A 15,802-nucleotide genomic window follows, 5' to 3' on the forward strand; every position below is an offset into this window, starting at 1 on the left:
GAATTCCAGCTGGCCCTGCAATTGCCTGTTTATGCAGCAATCTTCGTGTTGTTGTCGTGCTGCAGCTGTCATCCTCTTATTTTTCGTCACAATCCTCCTCACTGACCATGAACCCACTACCACTCAACTCTTTGCGGATGATGCTTTTCCACTTTGCCTATATGCTGCATAAACCGTCAATACGGTGCCTCTTAAAACATCGAACACTTCGGATAAAATGGTTCAAATGGCTCTGAGGACTATGGGAACTTAACATCTGAGGTCATCATTCCCCTAGAACTTAGAACTACTTAAACCTAACTAACCTAAGGACATCACACACATTCATGCCCGAGGCAGGATTCGAACCTGCGACCGTAGCCGTCACGCGCTTCCAGACTGAAGGGCCTAGAACTTCTCGGCCATACCGGCCGGTCACTCTTCGGATATCTTGGTTATATACGCACTCAGCATATGAGCAGCAACAATTTGCCCTCTTCGAATTCATTTAGCTCCGACAAAATGCGCACACAACTACGCTGAATACTGTTCTTAACGTGAATGACACTTGCAAAGCATTGAGGGTGTTGCACAAGTGATGTTCGTGATCAAAAAACAAAGTTGCAACCTGCTTGCTTGGTTAACATCTGCGTTTATAGCCAGGCATGCATTTCTTGCGGTGTTTCCACCTAGACTTCGAGGGGAGGTCAGGAAGTCAGTTAGCACAGGATAATATTACACGGCTGTCCTATGTTTTCGATTTATCAGTAAATGGTTTTACATATGTTAACCAAATCAAACGCCTAACAGAGAACGTGAAACTCGAAAGTGGCAAATATTTCAGCTAATACTATGAGATAAGGTAAGCATACACTGATAAGCCAAAATATTATGACCATCTGATTATAACTTGTTTGTCCATTTTTGGGACGAAATACTTCACTGATTCTACGTATCAGGGACCCTAAAGTTTCTTGGTAGGTTTGTGGAAGTATGTGACATTACATGTCTGCGCACAGTTCACGTAATTCGCATAAATGACGGGATGCTGATTTGCGCACGCGGTGATGGTGCGCGACAGCGACGCAGATCGATTCCACAGGATTTACACCACGCGAATTTGTTAATATTTATTTAAAAAGGAGATAAGGAACTTTATTGTCTATAATGACTTTATTGTCTAAAGACTTGTGTTAGCGTGCCTCAGCAACGCCTCTGCGACGTCTAGGTTACCGTCGTCGCTGGCGGCGCAGTGTACCTGTGTACAGGTCTTTATAGGCCATTGATATTGATCTGGCTGGGCAGTTTTCTAAATAGCAATTGATTGGACGACCAAGTGTTTTTCGTGGACTGCGTCTGAACCTCACTTGTGATGTACAAGCTGTGTTTGGAGGCTCAACATCGCTTACCTTGGCTGTTGTTTGGGGCAATCATGCAGACTATGGTGGCCTTGAAGCATTTCCAGATGCTAACATTCTGGCCTGGAAGACGTGGAGTATATCTGAGACAGCAGGAATACTAGCAAAAGTACCGTATCGTACCCTTGTTCCTAGTATACCATTTGTTTTGTCTACCAGGAAGAAGAAGAAGTTGAATGGTGATATGTACCTTTTTATATGGGCTAAAGTGGGCAATAACAATTGTAAAATAAAGATTTATGGTGACTGTATGTTGTATTATAAACAATAAAGTTCCTTATCTCTTTTCCTTATCTCCTTTTTAAAAAAATATTAACAATCATCAAATAAGTACTGTGGACTTGGTTTCGTGCCAGGAACCGCGTGACCTTGAACTGCGAATCACCCAGACGCCAACGTGGCTTCACTATTATGCTCCTCAAACCACTGTACCACGGTTTTGGCTGGGAGACACGGACAATTGTACCGCTGAGAGATGACATCGCCGTCGGGGAAGACATCAAACATGAAGGGATGCAGGAACTTCGCAGCTGTCACTGTGTGTAAGATTACTACCACATGCCCCAAGCAAGCGCAGGAGAATGTCTCCGTGGTGCACTGCACATTTTCAGCCGCCGTTCATCTCGATGATGGCCTTTGTGGAGACAACCACCGGCTTACTGAAGGAAATATGTGATTTCCCCAAAGTGCCGACGAGTTTCCATTGATCGATGGTCGAATTCCGATGGTCCCGTGCCCACTGCAGTCGTAACTGACGATGTCGTTTGGTCAACATGTGAATACGTAGGGGTGGTTTGCTGCGGAGAACCATGTTCAACAATGTAGGATGGGCGGTGTGCTCCGAAACAATTGTGCGACCACCAGCTTTGTGCTGTTTCAGCAGAGACGCCACAGATCACCATCTAACCTACTTTACAGAGCAGACAATGTTCCAACCCCATGTTCTGTGAAGAGTCTTGTCCGCTTTGCCATTTGGTGCCGAGTGCTAGTTTTACTGCCCTTCTATCTCTTTCCGTAGATGCTCACGGCAGTATAATACGAGGGTATTTCGGAAAGTAAAGATACACCGCACGCCAGAGGAACAGAAGTGTTTTGGCGAGCAGATTGGCAACACTGGTGTTAACCTTGAACCATTAGCTTTCTCCTCGCGGTCGTTCGGCAGTTGAACGTTGCTTCTGGTTGGAGTAGGTCGTGTTTAAAATGGCTGCCCCGATTCAGAATCCCGCCAAATGCGAAGTGCGCTCCGTCATATGTTTTCCTCATGCAAAAGGTCAGCGACCAGCGGATATCCACAAAGAAATTGTTTCTGTTTATGGGAACATTATGAACCGACAAAATGTAACGAAATGGTGTCGTCATTTCTCTGAAGGTAAGACCGATGTTCATGACGAACAAAGAACAGGTCGCCCATCTGTGATTTTTGATGCCCAGAGGAAGCAATTCGTGTGAATAGACATCTCACACTGAAAGAATTGCATCAGATCATACCGAACGTGTCAATGACAACTCTTTATGATGTTGTGACTGTCAAGTTAGGGTACAGGAAATTGTGTGCGCGCTGGGTTCCAAAACTGTTAACGGAAGAACACAAACAGAAAAGGATGGGCTTTGCATTCGACTTCCTCACACGCCGTGCTGAAGCAGGTGATGAGTTCCTTGATCACATTGTGACAGGTGACGAGACGTGGGTTTATCGCCATACACCTGAATCCAAGCAACAATCAATGCAATGGCACCATTCGAATTCACCAAAAGCCAAGTAATGCAAAACGTCGATTTTAGCGAAGAAAATCATGGCTTCTGTTTTTTGGGACAGACAAGGCATTCTTCTGTTAGAATTTATGCCTCCTGGAACGACAATTAATGCTGCTGCATGTTGCCAGACTTTGAAACGTCTTCGAAGGACAATTCAAAACAAACGCAGGGGCATGCTGACAAGTGGAGTCCTCTTGCTTCATGAGAAAGCTCGGCCTCACACAGCGCTCGTAACCAAAGCACTACTCAAACAATTCACATGGGACGTATTGGACCATCCGCCATACAGCCCCGACCTTGCGCCCACCGACTTCCATGTCTTCAGTTACCTGAAGTCACATCTTGGTGGAAAATCATTCCACGACGATGAAGAGATCAAAGATGAAGTTGAAATGTGGTTTCGACAACAGGCGGCAACCTTCTATGACTGTGGGATACAAAAGCTTGTGCACCAACTTAACAAATGTTTGGATAATGGGGGTGATTATGTCGAAAAATAACAAATAATACAGTTAATAAGATGTAACTGACGTTTTCTAAATAAATGTTCTATTTAAGGACTGCAAGCCATTGTATCTTTACTTTTCGAAATGCCCTCGTATTTGACCAGCTTCGCAGTTTTCGAGATTTTCGTTCACAGGCTCTGCGTAAAAATAATCTGCCCTTCGCAAAAGTCGCTTATCTGCATGGATCTCCCAATATGCAGCCCATGTCTTCGTTCGAGTGTTCACCCGTCCACGTCTGCTCCACTTAGATACTCCTACTCATACTTACCCGCAACATTACCAGGCAGCATCCAGCCATGCGGTGGCAGCGGGCGTATTGTATTGGCTTGTCGGTGTATTTGCTGTGTAATATTACTGTTACAACTGAATATTCTTCTTCAGTACACTGCGACTGACATCTACCATTAAAACTGCAATATCACGTGCTTCGTTGGCACTCTGGTCTGTAATGAGTGTATTAAGCTGTGAGCGCCTACCTCAGCTCCTTCTGCCCCGCAGAGCTGACGTCGGCGATGTAGACGTTGGCCACAGCCATGAGGTTCATCATGCCGCCGCTGAAGGTGGCCGCTACTGAAGGCATCAACAACCACTCCGGCGCTAGGTCTGGAATCGCAGCCAGCCCGGAGAACACGCCGTACGCAATGGCGTTGCCTGGAATGAGGGACGACGTTGACATAACCAGCAACAGAAGAGCACAGTGTTCCGACACAAGCCAGTTGTAACGCAGCGTTGGACTACTTGATATCAATAGTTATTTTGTGGAGGTCGTTTACGCTCGAATACTCACAAGGGGAGGACAGGACGTTAGGAGCGCGGATTTACTGCAAACTTCGTACACTTGTAGTACTCCATGAGGACATCAAAATGTGTAAGCAGTAGCGCGTACTTCTCAAGCGTTATTGAGAAAATCGCAAGATAATTTCGGTCGTCGAATATACCGGGTGATCAAAGAATCAGTATAAATTTGAAATCTCAATAAATCACGGAATAATGTAGATAGAGAGGTACAAATTGACACACATACTTGAAATGACATGGGGTTTTATTAGAACCAAAAAAATACAAAAGTTCAAAAAGTGTCCGACAGATGGCGCTTCATCTGATCAGAATAGCAATTATTAGCATAACAAAGTATGACAAAGCAAAGATGATGTTCTTTACAAGAAATGCTCAATATGTCCACCATCATTCGTCACCAATAGCTGTAGTCGAGGAATAATGTTGTGAACAACACTGTAAAGCATGTCCGGAGTTATGGTGAGGCATTGGCGTCGGATGTTGTCTTTCAGCATCCCTAGAGATGTCGGTCGATCACGATACCCTAGCGACTTCAGGTAACCCCAAAGCCAATAATCGTATGGACTGAGGTCTGGGGACCTGGGAGGCCAAACATGACGAAAGTGGCGGCTGAGCACACGATCATCACCAAACGACGCGCGCAAGAGATCTTTCACGCGTCTAGCGATATGGGGTAGTGTGCCATCCTGCATAAACATCGTACGTCCCAGCAGGTGTTTATCAGCCAGGCTGGGGATGATGCGATTCTGTAACATATCGGCGTACCTCTCACCCGTCACGGTAGCAGTTTTGCTGTCCAGCGCCATCTGTCGGACATTTGTGAACTTTGTTTTTTTTTTTTTTTTTTTTTTGGTTCTAATAAAACCCCATGTCATTCCAAGCATATGTGTCAATTTTTACCTCTCTATCTACATTATTCCGTGGTTTATTAAGTTTTCAAATTTATACTGACTTTTTGATCACCGTCTATATCTGTGCGTGGCCATTTGAACCATGAAGCGGCTGCGGCCGAGTGGTGCCGGAACGGTAGCTCAGCGTGTTCGGTCAGAGCGTGCCGGCACGGTAGCTCAGCGTGTTCGGCTGCCCTCTGTAATAAAAAAAACTGAGAGAATGGATCAGTAAAGAACTTCAACGGGCGTCATGCGTCGTCCGCCACAAACAATTGAAACGAAAAAAATGAAATTACAAAAAAAAAGAGCGTTAGCTACCCTTTATAATAAAAATCTGGGCGAGCCGATGGAGGAACAAACTGCACGGCTGTCATCGGACGTCCGCCATGAACAAATTCGGCGAACAATACAGAACAATTTTTTGTTTTAAATTGTTTGGCGTTCAAGCCGCTGGATCGCTGGATCGAGTTCCGTTCGTCAGTTTTTTTTTAAATTTTCAACACAGTCATTTTCTTTCCTATTTATATTACAGTTGATATAATGGGAAAAATACGTGTAATCGGATGAACTTTTATTAAATTTACAATGTTACTTGTCAGTCTACTAATTTTTATTACCACAAATAATGTAATAATCGTAAGTATCGACTAGTAAACGACCAAGCGCATAAAGTGATAATGAAAATGTACGCTTGTCCGCGTCTTCAAAACTGTTCGTATTTAATCGAAAGAGAACGAGAAATTGCTTCTCGGAAGCCGCCATTAAAATACACTCGATACTGCATAACCAATTATCAGAGCCGATTTTTAAAGAAATACTGCGTTATGCATGGTTTGCTTCCAAACTATCGTCTGAAAGAGAGGTTTTTGAAAATGTTAACGAAGTTTGTTTTTCCACGGAAAACACCAAAAGACCTTGCGTATGCGGAAACATAACGCTTATTCAATGCAGCTGGTGCCGTTTAACTGTATGTTTTCTATGTTTTTTTTTACGAAAAATACCATCCTGCAACTTGTACTCGCAATGTCGAAAGCGACGATTAATTGTACGTATTTCGAAAGCCGTCTGTGCCGGTCAAAACTTGGAGGTAACAAGTCGTTTCGGGCTCCTTCCAGGTATAAGGGATTTCTCAAATCACGGACAAGCATACATTTTCAGTATCACTTTATGCGTTTGGTCGTTTACTAGTCGATAGTTACGAATATTACATTATTTGTGATAATAAAAATTAGTAGACTGACAAATAACTCTGTAAATTTAATAAAAGTTCATCCGATTACACGTATTTTTCCCATTATATCAATTGTAATATAAATAGTAAAGAAAATGACTGTGTTGAAAATTAAAAACAAAACTGACGAACGGAACTCGATCCAGCGATCCAGCGGCTTGAACGCCAAACACTTCCTTTTTTTTTAATTTTGTTCTATATTGTTTGTTGAATTTGTTCAGGGCGGACGTCCGATGACATCCGTGCAATTTTTCGTTCATCCGTGCGCTCAGTTTTTTTTTTTATAAAGGGTAATTAACGATCTGACCGAACACGCTGAGCTACCGTACCAACACCAGTCGGCCGCAGTCGCTTGGTAGTTCAAATGACCACGGACAGATATATATTCGACGATCGAAATTATCTTGCGATTTTCTTAATAACACTTGAGAAGTACGGGCTACTGCTTACACATGTTCCTGTCCTCATGGAGTACTACGAGTGTACGAAGTTTGCAGTAAATCCGCGTTCCAAAAGTCGTGGCCTCCCCTTGTCAGTAACACTGTGCATTTTCTGAATCTGTTTAAATTTACTTAGCTGTGATGTAGATTTTTGTATTTTCATCTATCATGAAGAATGGGTCGAAACTGTCGGTGCTATGACATGCATTAATATAGAGTATCAAAGGCACACAGCTCTTAACGTGACTATTTCTACGACTAAAGGAAACCGCTCTTTTTGTATCAGAGCACCGCTATCGTAAATTTTAAAGCAAGCTCAGTTTGGTAAACGTAGTTGATTCATAGAAGACATTTGCTCTTGACATACCAGCAAAGGACCAGATGAAGATGGGTCGACGTCCGAACTTGTCGCTCCAGCTGCCGATGAAAAGCGACACAGCGGCGGGCACGATAGCCTCGATGATGGTCTTCCAGGTGGTGAGCGTGCTGGAGTAGGCGCGGTCCTCGTTGGTGCACACGCTGGTGTCGCTGGAGCCGCACACGCGCTCCAGGAAGAGCCCGTTGACCACCGAGTGCGTCACCACGTAGGAGAACATGAACAGCAGCACCAGCGGCTCCACCGTCGGGCGCGTGCGCCACCACTTCACTGCAACACGACGCACTCCTTCACTCGTCCGATCGCTGCCTCAGTTCCTGCTCGTGGAGTTGTGTTTCACACTCTCGTCTCTGAGCGTGTGTACCAAATGTACAAATATAGGAAATATTTCGATTGCATTTACTATTACTGGTGAGTGTTTACGTCTGGAATATGTCTAATGAATCAATTTCCACACTACAAACTGATAATCCGCCTACGTACGACTGGTCGGCGTGACTCGCTGCCACGCGGAAGACTCGGATTCGGTTCCCGGTACAGCCAGAAATTTTTCATTGGCGTGGGTGTGAAACTTTGAAAGTATAAAGCCATAAAGTCTTATTCTGAAAGTATAAAAAATAAAAGTGTATAAAATTTCCCTTTTATAATTTATTATTTTACGCTTTTTGCTGCTTTATAGTCGCAATGCTTTTAAAAAATATTAATAATGACACCTCATGCAGTTCAGGGTTCTCACGTCTGTAATTTTACAACCTTTATGTATTTCACTTCTTATACATCCATCGTTGTAGGCCGACCGAGAGAAGTGGCGCAGTGATTAGCACACCGGACTGGCATCCGGGGGGAGGATGGTTCAAACACGCATCTGGTCATCCGTATTTAGGTTTGCCATGATTTCCCCTAATCGCTTCTTTTTTTATTTTTAATATTTTCAGAGTAAGACCTTACGGTTTTACACTTTGAAAGTTTTGTACTTTTAATGTCTCAAGATACTAATTCACTTTTCTCCCTTTATTTCCACTATTATAATATACTATTTTATCTCCTTTTACAGTTTCACACACATATTCTGGTATTTTTACGGAAGATTTTTTACAAACTGACTTTTCGCAATCTTAGTATAAGACCTTCTCTTGTTAAACGCACAGCCACCCTGCCCCTAACCCGCTCTTCTTTGGTCACTCCCAATCCCCATCAGACCATTTTTTACACTACTCGCCATTAAAATTGATACACCACGAAGATGACGTGCTACAGACGCGAAATTTAACCGACAGGAAGAAGATATGCAAATGATTAGCTTTTCAGAGCATTCACACGAGGTTGGCGCCGGTGGCGACACCTGCAACGTACTGACATGAGGAAAGTTTCCAACCAGTTTCTCATACACAAACAGCAGTTGACCTGCGTTGCCTGGTGAAACGTTGTTGTGATGCCTCGTGTAAGGAGGAGAAATGCGTACCATCACGTTTCCGACTTTGATAAGGGTCGGATTGTAGCCTATCATGATTGCGGTTTATCGTATTGCGACATTGCTGCTCGCGTTGGTCGAGATCCAATGACTGCTGGCAGAATATGGAATCGGTGGGTTCAGGAGGGTAATATGGAACGCCGTGCTGGATCCCAACGGCCTCGTATCACTAGCGACATCGCGGTGAACGCACACTGGAAGCGTGTATTCGTCATCGCCATACTGGCTTATCACCTGGTGTGATGGTATGGGGTGCCATTGGTTACACGTGTAAGTAGGCTGTTTAGGTTTTTTTATTGGTAACGCCACCTCTGTATGAAAATCACTGGCTGTGCTGTGTGAAGTCTGTGGCTAGTTTGCATTGTTGTCTGCCATTGTAGTGTTGGGCAGCGGCAGCTGGATGTGAACAGCGCGTAGCGTTGGGCAGTTGGAGGTGAGCCGCCAGCAGTGGTAGATGTGGGGAGAGAGATGGCGGAGTTTTGTAATTTGTCATGAACTGCTATATATATTATGACTATTAAGGTAAATACATTGTTTGTTCTCTATTAAAATCTTTCATTTGCTAACTATGCCTATCAGTAGTTAGTGCCTTCCGTAGTTTGAATCTTTTATTTAGCTGGCAGTAGTGGCGCTCGCTGTATTGCAGTAGTTCGAGTAACCAAGATTTTTGTGAGGTAAGCGATTTGTGAAATGCATAGGTTAATGTTAGTCAGGGCCATTCTTTTGTAGGGATTTCTGAAAGTCAGATTGCGTTGCGCTAAAAATATTGTGTGTCAGGTTAAGCACAGTCTTGTATAATTCTTCAAAGGGGACGTTTCACACGTCTCGGTCACCTCTTGTTCGCATTGGCGTCACTTTGAACAGTGGACGTTACATGTCAGATGTGTTACGACCCATGGCTTTACCCCTCATTCAATGCTTGCGAAACCCTACATTTCAGCAGGACAATGCACGACCGCATGTTGCAGGTCCTGTACATGCCTTTCTGGATACAGAAAACATTCGACTGCTGCCCTGGCCAGCACATTCTCCAGATCTCTCACCAATTTAAAACGTCTGGTCAATGGTGGTCGAGCAACTGGCCCATCACAATACGCCAGTCACTACTCGTGATGAACTGTGGTATCGTGTTGAAGCTGCATGGGCAGCTGTACCTGTACACGCCATCCAAGCTCTGTTTGACTCAACGCCCAGGCGTATAAAGGCCGTTATTACGGCCAGAGGTTGTTGTTCTGGGAACTGATTTCTCAGGACCTATGCACCCAAATTGCGTGAAAATGTAATCACATGTCAGTTCTAGTATAATATATTTGTGCAATGAATACCCGTTTATCATCTGCATTTCTTCTTGGTGTAGCAATTTTAATGGCCAGTAGTGTAATTTTACTATCTTTGCAGTCTATATTTTACATATTCATTGTTTTGCACTACTAATACTCTAACGAGATTTTTTTCATAATTATGCGTTCTATAATTTTAGGACGACTCCTCTTATTAAACTCGTGACGTCACCACCGTCCCCAACCTAATTCCTCCCCCCCCCTCCCCCAATAACCCTCGCTCCACTTCCCCTTCCCCCTCGTCCCACCGCCTCCCCTACCTCCAACATATATCTGTTTAAAATATTGACCTCAGTTGCAAAACACAGTACTCAAATGTGTTTCTGAGCAGACGTGTTGCTGACGCAGCTACTTGGGTAAATTCCACGTTTATGTTCAACTCTTTACTTTTCCGCTTATTGTTAATATTAGATGGTACATATTTAGTTTTTGTTTTAGATCTGAAGACGATCCTCAGTAATCGAAACATGTTATCTAATAACAAAGGTGCAGCTGAGACGGAACAATAAATGAGAAATGTCTTAAATATCAGTGCAGTTGCTGTGTGTCACAAGACAAATATACAGTATATAGTGAGCTTCCATTTACTCTCGGATACAAATAGAGTTAATTATTGTTTGCATTTAAGCACTGTAGGAGTTACAAGACTTCATCAAGGATCTGGCAAATGATCCATTGCCAGGAGCAGTATTGTGAGGACAATTACGAGGGTCACTTCAAAATAAATGCACACTATTTTTGTAAAAATACATTTTTGATTCTGCATGTGTGAAAGTTTTTCAGTGTGTAGACACATCCTTCCCGCTTGTTTTCAAACTTAGTTCAACCTGTTCCCGTGAGTGGCACCGACACAGCATGTCTTCAAGATGGCTGCTACACTTGACGTTCGTGCAACGTGCTGTCATAGAGTTCCTGTGCTGTGAAAACGAGACAGTGGCAAACATCCACAAGAGGTTGAAAAAGGTTTATGGAGATGCTGCTGTCGATCGCAGTACAATTAGTCGGTGGGCAAGCAGGTTACGTGATGAAAGCGGGCACGGCAATATTGAGGATTGTCCTCGCAGCGGCAGGCCTCGTACAGCACACACTCCAGACAATGTGCAGAGAGTTAATGAATTGTCACGCTACGTTGGTATAGGGGAAGGAAGTGTCTGCAGAATACTGAAAGTGTTGGCGTTAAAAACGTTTGTGCCAGTCGGATTCCCAGGATGTTGACAGTGTCTCACAAAGAAACAAGAAAAACGGTATGCAGCGAACTTTTGGAACAGTACGAGAATGGTGGAGATGAATTTCTTGGAAGAATTGTGACAGGTGATGAAACATGGCTCCATCATTTTTCACCAGAGACGAAGAGGCAATCAATGGAGTGGCATCATGCAAACTCACCCAAGAAAAAACATTCAAAACCCCACCTTCTCCAGGGTAAAGTTATGGCTACGGTGTTTTTTGATTCCGAAGGACTGTTGCAAGTGGAACTACCATAAATTCTGATGCATATGTGACTACACTGAAGAAACTTCAAGCTCGACTGAGTCGTGTTCGACCACATCGGCAAAAGCAGGATGTTTAGCTATTGCACGACAATGCACGGCCACATGTCACTCAAAAAACCATGGAAGCGATCACAAAACTCGGATGGACAACACTGAAACACCCGCCTTACAGTCCTGACCTGGCTCCATGTGACTATCATCTCTGTGGGAAACTGAAAGACTCCCTTCGTGGAACAAGGTTTGAAGATGATGACTCCCTTGTGCACGCCGTCAAACAGTGGCTCCAACAGGTTGGTCCAGAATTTTACCGTGCGGGTATACAGGCGCTGGTTACAAGATGGCGTAAGGCAGTTGAGAGGGATGGAAATTATGTGGAGAAATGAAAATATTGTTCCTAAAGGATGTATCTACACACTGTAAAACTTTCAAACATGTAGAATAAAAGACAGATTTAAAAAAAAATAGTGTGCCTTTCTTTTGGGGTGAGCGTCATAGATTTAAATCATATTCTGTCGTATCAGAACGGTGATAATGATACAGACTTGTATGAAGTGTGTAGCCCAACGGGAAGGTCTAGCAAAATACTGCTAGTCGACTGGTACATCCTGAACATCTAGATCTGACTCGAATCAAAGGAACGCTGCCATCCTTCAACCGTTATGGAAGAATCAACATAGTGAGTTGTGAGCATTAATGTAGGATGTCAGATAACCATTGTCTGTGTTATACTGCCTCTCATCGTGCTGCTCTATGAAGAGGGGATCTGTTGCACGTGGCTGCTGCAGAGTGGTGCTGTGTTGCGGGGAGCCGCGCCGCGCACTCACCTGCGCGTGTGGGTGGGGCCGCGTCCTCCTGCGGGTCGTTCCTGTCGGTCTCACGCATCACCTCCTCTTCCGGCGCTGTAACACTCGCTCTGGCTTCCATCGTCTTTACTCTGAAAAAGGGAACAAAGAATCTGCGTGAGTCTATGATGGATTTCAACCTACTTAATTCTATTGCGCTGTTAGGTGTGACGGAGGCAGACAAGCAGTCCGCCGGCCGCGGTGGCCGAGCGGTTCTAGGCGCTACAGTCTGGAACCGCGGTACCGCTACCGTCGCAGGTTCGAATCCTGCCTCGGGCATGGGTGAGTGTGATGTCCTTAGGTTAGTTAGGTTTAAGTATTCTAAGTTCTAGGGAACTGATGACCTCAGAAGTTAAGTCCCATAGTGCTCAGAGCCATTTGAACCATTTTGAACAGGCAGTCGACTGCACAAATACGGGGACAAAAACAGTATCTGCTGTGTGAAGCAGGGAAAAAGGGGTTACTTTCCTTGCGAAAAATTGACAGCTGGAATCCAATTCCTCCGGAACTGAGTGAACTAGTGTACGCAGGTAGTGAAATGCACATTCGGTTACTGAGTTTACTACTTAAATTTCAATAGCATATTAGCGAAGGACTTCAGACGTGAAAATTCGTTTACACAGTTAGAAGAGAACGGCCAGGCGGCGAACGAGAATGTCTTTTAAAATGAGGTTTGACAGATATTACAGTTCTTTTAAAATATTCCATGTTCTGTTGTGGAAACAATAACAGCTCAAAAACTGGACAAGCAATTTACTTATGAGTGAATGTTTAAAGAAACAGTGTTGTGTCAGGACGGATATTTCATGTGAAGTTTTCTGAGAGGTGATTTTCTAAAGGTTTTCGTTAGGACCTAACTCAAATCAATGCCTCTAAGCGCTTCGTTCAACTTTTAGTAATCAATGACGCTGAGAAAATTCTATTTACAACTGGTCTGCCAAAATTTGAACGTCTTAAGTCAGCGATAAATTTTGTGAAGGTCGATCTAATCGACTGTTGTTACAAAAAATTATGTACGCTATGCGAAACATGATTGAAGAGAAAATGGTTCAAATGGCTCTGAGCACTATGGGACTTGCATCTGAGGTCATCAGTCCCCTAGAACTTAGAACTACTTAAACCTAACTAACCTAAGGACATCACACACATCCATGCCTGAGGCAGGATTCGAACCTGCGACCATAGCATTCGCGCGGTTCCAGACTAGAACCGCTCGGCCACTCCGGCCGGCGATTGAAGAGACTCGGCAGGTGGCTTACCGCTAGACAGCGGCGTCCTTAGGTATATCGAATACGGCACTAGTATCGACACTGCCAGAAAAAAAAACAGTAGAGCAGCCAGCACGGGTTGGAAAACAAAATGAAACTTCATGGTTGAGAGGTTGTGTTATTTTATTTCACTGATTAAAAAGGCGAGTAAATATTCATCATTTGGATTTGCAGCTCCTTGTGTTGACCGTGTTTACAGTTAAAATTGTAGGATGTGAGGTCCGCCAGTTATGCAAAACACCGTTTTTTCTCAGAACCCAAACATGTTTAAGCACCACTGTGTCATCATCAGTGGGTTTCCGTTTTCTTTATTCTTTACACTTGGTGAGCATGAATTTTCTGCATCACTTGTGCTTTGGTGAAGTGAAAAGTGTTTTACTACCTTATTTGTGGAAAATACGTGTTATATTTACGCGTGCATCACGACACCTCTCCGTGATGCGGAGAATAAAAGGGCTTGCCACATGAAAACATGACAAGCTACCTGTAGTAAATAATACACAAATGATCCGGAAAATTCATGCACACCAAGTGTAAAGAATAAATAAAACGGAAACCCACTGATGATGGCACAGTGGTGCAGAAACATGTTTCGGTACTGAGAAAAAACGGTGTTTTCCATAACTGGCGGACCTCACGTCCTACAAATCGAGTTAAATTTACAAAGCACTTGGAAGTATCAGCCCATTTATCAGTATGACGTTGCATCCCCTCTACTTTGGATGTATGTACTGATTCGGTTGGGAAGGGTGTCATAAGGCCGTTGTTTCCTTTCCTGCTGTAAAATGGCCCAAAACTGTTGTGACTGGTCCTTGATGTCCTGGATACTCGCACTGAGACGGATTTGACGTCCGCGCTGGTCCCGCACGTGTTCTGTCGATGGCAGTTCTAGGGATCTTCCCATCCACAGGAATACCTTAACATCACGCATACAGTTTATAGAAACAGAAGCCATGTGTGGGGGAGCATTGTTCTACTGAACAATGGCACCAAGAGGTGACACATGAGGACGCAGGATGTCCGTGACCTAGCGTTGTGCCGTCAGTTCCCCCCAGCACTACTACCATCGATTACATGAAGTCATACCCGATTGTTCCCCACAGCACGATCCCAGGAATAACACCGCTGTGCTGCAAAACACTGTAAGCGCAGATCTCTCCCCAAATCATCCGAGGTAGTGCAGAACCACGATTCATCGCTGAACACAATGTGATGTATCTTCATCAGAAAACCGTGCTTCTCAGTCACGGCAATACACCAGACACGGCCGTTTGTATTGCTGTGTTAACGACAGCTTACGCGTGGGAAAGTAATTCCCTAGCCCAGCTGCCGCTAGTCTCTGACCAATGGTGCGGGATGACACGGAATTGCAGGACGTCCGCCGCTGGCGGGCGCTGATGTGAAGGGGTTAGGATGCGCTTGGTGCACAATACGGCCACACCCCCTGTAGAGATCAAACGCCGACGATCGGAAAGTTGACGACGAGTTTGGGTGACCTCACATTCCCATGCATTCCAATATCGAGCAGTTGTCACATCTGAATGCTGAGCAAATCTGGACATTGCACAATTCAACCAGCTGGCTGAGTAGTGTTCGACAACGATGCCCCTTTCGAAGTCTGTCAGGTGGAGTTGGCGTTGCCTCTGTATCCGGCACCTCCGTGTCTGTCACACTGATCACTTCAACACGTGACGCTGGTCGTGCCTGGTCTATATCCTACCAGCCCTGGTAACTACAGCAGACAAACAGCACTACCGTACTCTAGTGGCCAGTGTACCTGTCACAGGGAACAGCAACTCAATCATCTTTTACCCGCCGATGATGCCTACTCTGACGTCTGACGGTATCTCCAGGGTGGTTCGCCTTTTTGTTAGGCAGTGGAATTAGCATCGAAGTTTAGGGATGGAGAAGATGCGTAGCGGATGCATTCGGTATAATCTGACCGAAGCTCCAAAAAGACACGCTCGTGTCTGTTATACAATAAATCCCAAAATA

The 15,802-nt window shown here is 44.4% G+C and overlaps 1 protein-coding gene across 1 annotated transcript in view; it reads right to left on the reverse strand.

Annotated features, from left to right (window-relative positions):
- Window positions 1-12,436, reverse strand: part of LOC124775649 (proton-coupled folate transporter-like) — a 40,679-nt gene extending 28,243 nt beyond the window's left edge. The window contains exons 1-3 of the mRNA XM_047250480.1: window positions 12,427-12,436; window positions 7,385-7,663; window positions 4,135-4,309 (exon numbers count right to left, since the gene is read on the reverse strand). Coding sequence (XP_047106436.1) covers window positions 4,135-4,309; window positions 7,385-7,663; window positions 12,427-12,436 — 464 coding nt within the window. The remainder of the gene's footprint in view (window positions 1-4,134; window positions 4,310-7,384; window positions 7,664-12,426) is intronic.
- Between the last annotated feature and the right edge of the window lie 3,366 nt (window positions 12,437-15,802).

Source organism: Schistocerca piceifrons, chromosome 1, assembly GCF_021461385.2.
Source record: "Schistocerca piceifrons isolate TAMUIC-IGC-003096 chromosome 1, iqSchPice1.1, whole genome shotgun sequence".
In the NCBI taxonomy this organism is placed as follows: domain Eukaryota; kingdom Metazoa; phylum Arthropoda; class Insecta; order Orthoptera; family Acrididae; genus Schistocerca; species Schistocerca piceifrons.